This window comes from Procambarus clarkii, chromosome 86, assembly GCF_040958095.1.
Source record: "Procambarus clarkii isolate CNS0578487 chromosome 86, FALCON_Pclarkii_2.0, whole genome shotgun sequence".
Lineage (NCBI taxonomy): Eukaryota > Metazoa > Arthropoda > Malacostraca > Decapoda > Cambaridae > Procambarus > Procambarus clarkii.
Genome location: NC_091235.1, coordinates 16,507,687 through 16,519,291, shown reverse-complemented (window position 1 = coordinate 16,519,291; position 11,605 = coordinate 16,507,687). Strand labels below are relative to the sequence as shown.

The window sequence follows — 11,605 nt, the reverse complement described above, 5'->3', positions numbered from 1 at the left end:
TGTTGTTGTTGCTGTTGCCTTGTTCTGGGCAATTAATTTGACATAAGGCTGTAACGTGGCCTGAGTGTGATCTTCATAATTCGCAAGATCAACCATAATGTCGTCTATTTCTGTTTCTGATAAATTGGTGTTGGCAAGTTCAGCCACATATGTTGCTATTTGACATTTGATTTGCTCAAATTTACCTGCAGCTGCTTGATAATAGCTTTCCAGGTCAGCATAATCAACTGTTGATTGTTGTGACAAATCTTCACATTTCTTGATCTGTCTTGTTAAGTGGCCTTTAAGACCTGCAAGGGTTCTTTTCATTCTCCCTGCATTATCCATACTGGCTCGTTGGTGAAGCCTTGTGGAACTTGTACTTGGGCTGCTCATAATACTGAACAAACACTAATGGTAGCCTAGGGTAAATTCTGAACTCACTAGGCAATAATCCTACCTCTACTAGAGGTTAGCACTTAAAATTAATACACATTATATATATATACAATCATCCACACTAATGATTTGAGTGATAAACCAGTGTCACTGGAAGTACCTTTAGGTTAGCTCTTCTATATCACCCTAGGATGGTAGAGACACTAATTAATCACTCAAAGGTGTAATGATCATAAGTAAATTATTATATATACAACTCAACTCGAGTTGATAAAAATTACACCCAAAATAGGGTCTGGACCATTCATTAATGGTGTTAGGTTGTTCAATATAGTACAACTGACTATTGTAATAATGGGACTAGGATGAACAATAATAGTTCAACTAGTCATATCCTACCCTGTTGTGGGTTGGCAATTAGTAAATATTATACTGTGATCACTAGTGCAATATATATTAAATAATTCTCTATTTTGGAGAAATAATATACACAATTATTGATAATAGCCTCTTAATTAGCCTCTATGAAACTTCTAATATTATCTAGAAGTATTAAATATTATTAGTGACCTCGCGAAATAAAGTCCACAAAATTCGTAGATAATCTCTCGCGAAATGTAACACCACGAAATCCGTGAACAATCTCGCGAAGACACAGTCACTAATTTGGCTGGATTCTATATTAGCGCTGTCATTTCACGAAATAACACGCCACCAAATATCTGTGGGTGTGCATGAAACCGCTGACGAAGCTGAACTGGGCTGAGGGAGGCTCCTGAGCTCCCTCGAGGCTACGCTGCCGTCTTGACTGCTGGCTTTGTTTAAATAACACTGCACTAGATATTTAATGAATCCACTGGTTTGGTTAACTGGTTCATCCGGTACTAAGATGACCAAATGTGGGTTCAAAGGATCAAATAATCCGTCATCCGGTTCGAAGGACCAAATAATGTGGGAACCGACCTGTGAGATTTATATTTATTTAATTTATATGAATTTATATTTACGTTAATTTATATACTTCGATAGCAATTTGTATAATGTTAAGTGGACTGTATTTCTGCAATAATCTCAATCTCACAAAACGATCCTCTACACATTAGGGGGGGTTTAATAGTTTATATATATATGCAGCCAATCAAATTACAGTAATAGCTACATACATTGATGAGGTTCCTTCTCTTATAGTACAGCAGGTTAGTCCACCAGGTATAACTAGAGTGTAGACACCAAATTATCCTCTTTGAGGTAGCTTCTATCACCCAGTAACTGGTGCACATAATCTTACATCCTCGTCTTGACCTGTCAAAAGTGCGCTAGCTGTGAAGCCAGAATCCTATATATGACAAGCTATATCAGAGAAAACACTATACAGTACATGGAACATTAAAGACCTGGCTTAATTACCTTTAGTATGAGGCGATTTCGCGTTCTAACCGGCTAACCCTATATCCTGACATTAATGGCCATAAATGAATGATAAACGGGTTTCGGATAGACACTTAACTTGTATTTGTAGACAGCGTGTTGACAATGGTACACCTTTGGGTTCCATAACACTACGTCCAAGTAAATTTAACAGGAGCCGAATTTGCTCCCGTGTGAGCCTCTGGTCTCGTATAACAATAATGGCTGCCCTCCTTCCCCACTCTGACGCCTGGCCTACTTTGTCCAGATTTCAGAAAGTGATAGAAGGGTCACATTTACTCTACTTTAATATTGATAATTAAGTTAATTTATATAAGATGTTTTTATGATGGTAAAGTCCAAAGACTAATGTATTTAAGAATAATTCCCACCATAATAGGTGGTGGTTTATAATAGTATGTGGTGATGATATCCCGTTTTCTTTAGACGGTAATTCCACTACAAGTTACGTTTTCTATGGGTAACTTGTTGGTAATACAGTTATTATCTGAATGATTATTAAATGGTGTCGGATTTTCCGACACAGTTGCATGTACTCACATATAAGTACTTTGTCATTCATATGCACTTATCTAGATGTAGAGTATATTATTTAAGTATACTAGTATAAATTATTATTTAATTAACGTATTATTTAGCTTATTATTATTAACTTTAACTTATTATTTAAATAGATCTAGTGTATTATTTAAATATACTCAGCAATTGCATACTTTTGGTAATGGCTACTCGGGTACTTGAAATACATCAATACAATATACAATATACGAAATACAATATACACTGCGGTATATACACTGAGAGGATTATCCCGCTGCTCGGTGAATATACTCACTGAGTATATTACAGTATACTTGCTGGTTGATCAATAAGCGGTGGCCTTAATAACCCTCCAGAGGTTGATTGGCATTGATCCCGATATCAAAGATACTTATCGTTGCTCTTCACCTTTACCTTATCCAAGTTAAGACCTATATACATTATGCTGATGGTATTTAATCCCCGTAATTCTGAATTGATAAAAAAAATTTTGAAAATTTTTCCAGTAGCTATCCAGACGTCATTGTGACAAATAAAGTGTTTTTAAAGCTATGTGTGTGTGTGTGTATGTGTGTGTGTGTATGTGTGTGTGTGTGTGTGTGTGTGTGTGTACTCACCTAGTTGTACTCACCTAGTTGTGTTTGCGGGGGTTGAGCTCTGGCTCTTTGGTCCCGCCTCTCAACCGTCAATCAACAGGTGTACAGATTCATGAGCCTATCGGGCTCTGTCATATCTACACTTGAAACTGTGTATGGAGTCAGCCTCCACCACATCACTTCCTAATGCATTCCATTTGTCAACCACTCTGACACTAAAAAAGTTCTTTCTAATATCTCTGTGGCTCATTTGGGCACTCAGTTTCCACCTGTGTCCCCTTGTGCGTGTTCCCCTTGTGTTAAATAGACTGTCTTTATCTACCCTATCAATCCCCTTCAGAATCTTGAATGTGGTGATCATGTCCCCCCCTAACTCTTCTGTCTTCCAGCGAAGTGAGGTTTAATGTGTGTGTGTGTGTGTGTGTGTGTGTGTGTGTGTGTGTGTGTGTGTGTGTGTAATTACCTAAGTGTAGTAACAGAATGGGAGCTACGCTCGTGGTGTCCCGTCTTCCCAGTACTCTTTATCGTATAACGCTTTGAAATTACCGATGATTTTGGCCTGCAAGGAATTCTCACTCTACTTACACTTTACGCCAAACTTTGACCTTGGGGAGTGACCTTAAGTTCTGACCGCGAGGGCTGTGTACTCTCTCCAGCTCAGCAAAGGCCGGGGCCCTTCGCTCGGCCTAAACTCCCGTGACCTTAAAAGTCCCATCAAACCTGATTTAATAGTTCTATAATTGCTCTCGTTTTCACCGAAATACAGAAAAAAAAAATCTTGCGACGCGAGTTCAAACTATCACACACACACACACACACACACACACACACACACACACACACACACACACACACACACACACACACACACATTATGGTGTCAAGTTTGCAGTTTTCCAGGTGTTTGAGTGCAGATACAAACAGCAGACGCTCAACTTGCAAGCACCGCTACTTCGCAACACACAGTGTTTTGAAGAAACAAATATGACCTGAGTTAGTGGCACTCTTGACAACAATATGAAGCAGTGTGGCACAGTCGTGTGGGCCCCCAGATGGTGTGGCACAGTCGTGTGGGCCCCCAGATGGTGTGGCACAGTCGTGTGGGCCCCCAGATGGTGTGGCACAGCCCTGTGGGCCCCCAGATGGTGTGGCACAGCCCTGTGGGCCCCCAGATGGTGTGGCACAGTCGTGTGGGCCCCCAGATGGTGTGGCACAGCCCTGTGGGCCCCCAGATGGTGTAGCACAGCCATATGGGCCCCCAGATGGTGTGGCACAGCCATGTGGGCCCCCAGATGGTGTAGCACAGCCATATGGGCCCCCAGATGGTGTGGCACAGCCATGTGGGCCCCCAGATGGTGTGGCACAGCCATATGGGCCCCCAGATGGTGTGGCACAGCCATGTGGGCCCCCAGATGGTGTGGCACAGCCATGTGGGCCCCCAGATGGTGTGGCACCGTGTCCTGCAGGAGTGCCACACCAATGATCTTCAATCATTAGCGAAACACTGAAGGAAATGTTCCTTTAACCACACCAAAGAGGAGGTTCCTTGCCTACACTACACCCTCCACTGTCTTCTCTCCTCCCCCTCTCTTCCCCACACCACGGGCTCACTTACCAGGTTCGAGCCCCACCCACCCTCCTGGCTGCATGCCCGGGTTCAATCACCTCGGATCTGGGGACCAGTGTGCTTGTTAGAGAGACCGCATGCCCGCATTCCTGTACCTCTTGCTTCATCAAGTCCAAGTGGCCATTAGGGTGGAATTGTTGTCGTATTGCGTATGTGAGTACATGTGTCTGTGTGTACTCAACTAGTTGTGGTTGTCCCCTCACTGGGGTTGAGCTCTGGCTCTTTGGTCCCGCCTCTCAACTGTCTATCAACTGGTGTATAGATTCCTGAGTCTACTGGGCTCTATCATATCTACATTTGAAACTGTGTATGGAGTCAGACACATCACTGCCTAATGCATTTCAATCTGTTAACTACTCTGACACTGAAAAAGTTCTTTCTAACGTCCCTGTGGCTCATGTGGGTACTCAGTTTCCACCTGTGTGTGTGTGTGTTTGTGTGTGTGTGTGTGTGTGTGTGTGTGTGTGTGTGTGTGTGTGTGTGTGTGTGTGTGTGTGTGTGTGTGTGTGTGTGTGTGTGTGTGTGTGTGCGTGTGTGTGTGTGTGTTGTGTGTGTGTGTGTGTGTGTACACACCAAACACTAACGCCCACTAGCGAGAAAAGAATCAGCAGCTTCGATAAAAAATTCTTCCACAAACTCATTTCAACACTGGGAACCAATGAGGCAAGGTGCAGAGTGGCCTACGCAACACACACACACCAACACCATCTTGCAACACCTCCCTCGTGAACGGCCACATCAAAACAACCAAATACCACCGAAGACAAAAAAAAATAATAAACATTTTGCTTATCGAGTTTGAAAACTTATTGAGATCTTGACTACGGCAATTTTTTGGTGTTGTATTTTCAGTTGTGCGATATTATGAGTGTTGCAACGCGTGCAATTGCAACACAAGAGCTGCGCAACACGCTTATTGCGGGTCAACATGATGTTGGAACTACTGTGGAGCTCTACGGCAGCTACACCACCGTGTGGGCTAAGTGTAGAGAGCCCAGCTTGAGAGCTCTGGGCTCTCTAAAGTCCCTTCGGGCTCACCATAGCCCGTGCTACTTGGAACTTTTTATTCCAGGTAGCAAATCTTAAACAACAACATCTCTAAAGTCACTAGACAAGCTCTAGGACTCTAAAGTCCCTAGACCTGCACTTGAACTCTGCATTAACTGTTCTCTAGCTTCACTAGCCCTAGACTTCAGGGCTCTAAGAGTCACTAGACTAGCTCTGGAGCTCTAAGGGGGGTTATAAGTACATGCAAATGGGCTCTAATTAACTAGACGCGTGTTCTTTACACGGGTTACTGAGAAAGAATGGCGCCAACGTGCAGGAATTCTTGGAGAGAGGTCGAGGAACGAGTCTTGTGGGGTGTGTGGCGAGGCTCGCTCGCTAGTTAACATGTAAATAAATACTTAGCGTTAACTTAACCCAACACGGCACCGCTCCTGTGCCAGGCATGTTCACCACGGGCTCACCATAGCCCGTGCTACTTGCCCCGCTCCTGTGCCAGGCATGTTCACCACGGGCTCACCATAGCCCGTGCTACTTGCTCCGCTCCTGTGTCAGGTAACTTACGGGCTCACCATAGCCCGTGCTACTTGCACCGCTCCTGTGCCAGGCATGTTCACCACGGGCTCACCATAGCCCGTGCTACTTGCTCCGCTCCTGTGCCAGGCATGTTCACCACGGGCTCACCATAGCCCGTGCTACTTGCTCCGCTCCTGTGTCAGGTAACTTACGGGCTCACCATAGCCCGTGCTACTTGCTCCGCTCCTGTGTCAGGTAACTTACGGGCTCACCATAGCCCATGCTACTTGCTCCGCTCCTGTGTCAGGTAACTTACGGGCTCACCATAGCCCGTGCTACTTGCTCCGCTCCTGTGTCAGGTAACTTACGGGCTCACCATAGCCCGTGCTACTTGGAACTTGTTCCGAGTAGCTGAATCTATAACGACAACAACAACTCAACCTAACCACTTAGGCTGGACGGTAGAGCGACGGTCTCGCTTCTTGCAGGTCGCCGTTCAATCCCCGACCGTCCAAGTGGTTGGGCACCATTCCTTCCCACCGTCCCGTCCCTAATCCCTCTCCTAATCCCTTCTCAGTGATATATATTCGTAATGGATATATATCACTGAGAAGGGATTAGGATAGGGATTAGGGATGGGACGATGGGCAGGAATGGTGCCCAACCACTTGGACGGTCGGGACTTGAACGTCGACCTGCATGAAACAAAACCGTCGCTCTACCGTCCACCCCAAGTGGTTGGGCAGTAATACAGGATTACGATTCCCGAGCGCTGTCCACTCAGCCATAGGCCCCCGTGTATATGTGCGTGTAATTACCTAAGTGTAGTTACAGGATGAAAGCTTCGCTCGTGGTGTCCCGTCTTCCCAGTACTCTTTGTCGTACTCACCTAGTTGTGTTTGCGGGGGTTGAGCTCTGGCTCTTTGGTCCCGCCTCTCAACTGTCAATCAACTGGTGTACAGATCGTATATTGCTTGCGAATAAGGTGTGTGTGGTGTAAGTCTGAGCATCATATTGACTGTTGCCTAAGATTGATAGTTCTGAGGCAGCACGGGGGGGGGGGTTATAAGTACTAACAAGCTAGTTAGTACTTATAACTAGTTATAAGTACTAGGGTTGGCACTAACAAGCCATTCGCATTTCAACACAAATCTCTTACCACCAAACTCTTGCTACAAAACCCCATTCAATGTGTTGACCAGGCCACACACTAGAAAGTGAAGGGACGACGACGTTTCGGTCCGTCCTGGACCATTCTCTAGTCTATTCAATTTGTCTGTCTTAAATACGCTCTCCTTTTGATCCTTGTCCTCACTCCCTCCATCTCTGTCTGTCTCTGTCTCTCTACCTGTCTCTCCCTCCTCCCCCCGTCCAACATGAACACTCTCACACCGTCAGTCAGCAGCCTAGCGAGCCGGCTCACAAAGCAATGTCGTTTATAAGTTGTTTTCTCTTTCGTGGATCTGTTGCTTTATTTCGCAGTATTTTACAATATACTTAGTCAAGTTTTTCTTTATTACATTGTGATTTTACATGTTTTCATCTATATGGATTTTGTGTGATTTTTTCTGTTTAGGCTTCAGCATGAGAAGGAGAAAAACCTTGTGGACCCTAAGGTGGTCTCGAGGGTTCAGTGGCCGGCATATATAGAGTCATGTCAAGAGGAGGAGATGCATGTGGCAGAGCTCTATCTCTCGGGACCCAACATGTGCTCTCTCTCTCTCTCTCTCTCTCTCTCTCTCTCTCTCTCTCTCTCTCTCTCTCTCTCTCTCTCTCTCTCTCTCTCTCTCTCTCTCTCTCTCTCTCTCTCTCTCTCTCTATATATATATATATATATATATATATATATATATATATATATATATATATATATATATATATATATATATATATATATATATATATATATATATCTATTTCAAAGTCTCCGTGGTGTAGTGGTAAGACACTCGCCTGGCGTTCCGCGAGCGCTATGTCATGGGTTCGTATCCTGGCCGGGGAGGATTTACTGGGTGCAATTCCTTAACTATAGCCTCTGTTCACCGCAACAGTAAAATGTGTACTTGGTTGTAACAATGATTCTTCGCGGCGGGGATCGTATTCCAGGGACCTGCCCGAAACGCTACGCGTACTAGTGGCTCTACAACCATGTAACAACTCTTGTATGTATCTAAAAAAAAATATATATGCGAACAAGAACCCAGATAGCCAGGAGCACTATGTACCATACCTGGTTATCTTGAGGTTATCTTGAGATGATTTCGGGGCTTTAGTGTCCCCGCGGCCCGGTCCTCGACCAGGCCTCCACCCCCAGGAAGCAGCCCGTGACAGCTGACTAACACCCAGGTACCTATTTTACTGCTAGGTAACAGGGGCATAGGGTGAAAGAAACCCTGCCCAATGTTTCTCGCCGGCGCCTGGGATCGAACCCAGGACCACAGGATCACAAATCCAGCGTGCTGTCCGCTCGGCCGACCGGCTCCCTACTGGTTACTTAACCACTCGACGCAATTATCTTCAACCATCTGGAGGTCAAGAAACACTAGCTAAGAACATAAGAACAAGGTAACTACAGAAGGCCTATTGGCCCATACGAGGCAGCTCCTATCTATAACCACCCAATCCCACTCATATACATGTCCAACCCACGCTTGAAACAATCGAGGGACCCCACCTCCACTACGTTTCGTGGTAAATGGTTCCACAAATCAACAACTCTGTTACCGAACCAGTATTTACCCAAGTCTCCTAAATCTAAACTTATCCAATTTATACCCATTGTTTCGCGTTGTCACTAAATCCTTCCAGTTTTATTGTTCAACGTTACTTCAGCCAGGTGACATCTTCAGGAGTACACTATGTTACATTAACACAGTTCAACTTACAAGGAGACTTCTAGCCATTTATAAGTGTGTGAGAACACACTTATAAATGCAACAGTACCCCCGCCCCCCCTGAAGTGTACGATACTCCTTCCCACTAAGGAACATACCGTACGCCAACCATTAACACCGCTACCACTGTCTTGTACGTCAGTTCCTGGCCTTAGGAAAAATATACGTCAGAATTCGGCGCACTACAAACAGGACCGGTTGCAGAAGGCGGGTAAAAAAAAAATAAACGCAATTTTAACAGCTTCATACATACGATAATATTTACATAATTGCACAAAAGAATGGTGGTAAATAAGAAAGGAAAAAAAACAGGTTTTTGACGCAAAGGAGAATCATTTATTGAACACAAATTACATAGTAATTACACGCTAGCAAGATAAGGTGGTGAAGGACAGGCAAGCTTACTCTCATATACCTTATACAAGCCTACTCTCATATACCTTATACAAGCCTACTCTCATATACCTTATACAAGCTTACTCTCATATACCTTACATAAGCGTCCTGGTAACTCAGGTTGCTAGCTACGCGACTAGTGAAACTTGCAGTTGAAAAGTCTAAGCATTCAGTCTATGACTAGACTTTGGTGAATCAGGCTGAGCGAGGCACGCTCCCCTTCCCCCTACCTCAGTATTATTATTATCTATATGTACAAAAAACTAACTACCATAAAAAAAGCTAATGAAGGTATTTGTATATAAGTTTGTTTCTACCGTCTCTTGTGCGCTGGGGGCAGTGGACGGTGTTGTACTGGGCCCGCCTGATACCTGCACCCAGCTGGCAGTCCCACACCTCCCTGGACCAGAAGGGACAGTCCCAGAGCCTCTGGACCAGAAGGGACAGTCCCAGAGCCTCTGGACCAGAAGGGACAGTCCCAGAGCCTCTGGACCAGAAGGGACAGTCCCAGAGCCTCTGGACCAGAAGGGACAGTCCCAGAGCCTCTGGACCAGAAGGGACAGTCCCAGAGCCTCTGGACCAGAAGGGACAGTCCCAGAGCCTCTGGACCAGAAGGGACAGTCCCAGAGCCTCTGGACCAGAAGGGACAGTCCCAGAGCCTCTGGACCAGAAGGGACAGTCCCAGAGCCTCTGGACCATCAATCACTGAGAGAAGGAGGCCTTCAGGTCAAGCTCATAAGAGCTTCAATTATTTTTCCACTTCTTTAGAAACAAGACTTGTATCGACGTCATTAACTGATGTCATCGTCTCTTCATGTCGAAGACTGTATCTCCAGTCATTCAATGAGCCGAGAGTTTTGGGGCTAAATAACAGGTGTAATTGGTTCTTAAAAATCTTGGAAATAGGAAAAGGAATTATGGCATTTTTCAACCATGTAAGAAGGATTATTGCTGCCTACACTGGGACTTGAGCGGAACCATGTGCATCAATGCTTCCATGGTCATGCAGAGCTAGACAGGGCAGCATATGCATTCATGCTTCATAGTCACAAGTGGTTTAAGAAAACATGCAATCAGTACTGACGTTGCTGGAACCAGACTACTAATGGTATTGACGTGAGTATTAACGATGTGCAAATTGGTACTCTGGTGTGTAAGTCAACAATACTTGTGGACGTTTCATTATTCCAGATGTGTGTGCGTAATATCTACCGATGTGTACGTAGGCGGTACCGATATGTACGTCTAGGCTACTGTCATGTACGTAAAAGAATTATCAGCATTTAGTCGGCATGTGTTTAATGAATGTCGTGATAGGTTAGATTAATACCGTTGTGGGAGGTGCTAGAATTGGCGGCAGTACTAGAACGCACAGCCACGTGTCGAGAATTACAATAATTATCACAGGACTGTTTTCATCATCATCTTCATCATCATCATCTTCATCTTCATCTTCATTATCCTCGTCAGTCCCAAGCCTGCCATATGCCGCTCTTCGTGGGCTCTGGCGAAGGAAGTCTCCTATCTCGCTCATACCAAAACTCTTGATATAGGTAAAGAGTCGGCTGGTATATCGATCATACCAAAACTCTTGATATAGGTAAAGAGTCGGTTAGTTTTGACTCGATGTGTTTACTTCGCCTCAGTTCTTGCCACGAGATCACCCGGACTAAGAACCACTTCGCTCTGGTCCTGGCCTCCGTTGAGAGCCACAATCTCATCTCCAGTGGTCAACGAGGTATTAACAACACCGGTAGGTTCGTCTTTCCTAGGCTGCAGAGACCGCCTAGATGCGAGCTTCTGGGGGAAAGTTAGTTCTTCTTCAACGACCTTCCTATCGAACTCACATTTCTCGCTCACGGTAGACAGGACTATGCTGCCGGCCTTCTGCTCCTTCTTCGCCGGTTTGAGATCTTTCTTCTTCTTCAGAGGCGTGGCAATGTGGAAATTGACGTCGGAGAGAACAAGGGAGGTTCGCTGAGCGTCCAGGTCGTGAGGATTGTCAGCGGCTGCCGCCAGGTGGCTGGTGTGATTCTCGCTCAAGAATCGCAGCGAAGTGGGCTTGACGGCGGCGTCTTTACCCTCCGAAGTCTCGAGGTCGTCGACGCTGTAACTTTTGGAGGTCGAAGAGGCTATGATGAAGCTGTGGGAGACACCAGCCAGGTATTGCTATTATTATAATAATAATGCTTATTACAGAACTAAATCTATGATCCGATGGCAAT

The 11,605-nt window shown here is 45.0% G+C and overlaps 2 protein-coding genes across 6 annotated transcripts in view; both read right to left on the bottom strand.

The window, feature by feature from the left end:
* Positions 1-3,890: 3,890 nt before the first annotated feature.
* Positions 3,891-4,436, bottom strand: LOC123769247 (mucin-1-like). Its single transcript, XM_045760301.1, has one exon. It carries the CDS (start codon positions 4,434-4,436, stop codon positions 3,891-3,893), a length of 546 nt encoding a protein of 181 aa, XP_045616257.1.
* A 4,861-nt stretch (positions 4,437-9,297) lies between these two features.
* LOC123767720 (proton-coupled folate transporter) overlaps positions 9,298-11,605 on the bottom strand; it is a 117,350-nt gene continuing 115,042 nt past the window's right edge. For 4 of the 5 annotated variants that reach the window (XM_069317156.1, XM_069317153.1, XM_069317155.1 and 1 more), the window contains exon 7: positions 9,298-11,523. In XM_069317156.1, the coding sequence (XP_069173257.1) occupies positions 11,013-11,523 (511 nt within the window). In that variant the 3' untranslated portion in view covers positions 9,298-11,012. The remainder of the gene's footprint in view (positions 11,524-11,605) is intronic. The other variant, XR_011225585.1, reaches the window with a different exon arrangement.

Excerpts from the sequence above, each read along its gene's own strand:
- LOC123769247 (XM_045760301.1), bottom strand. The coding sequence starts at position 4,436 with ATGATTGAAGATCATTGGTGTGGCACTCCTGCAGGACACGGTGCCACA.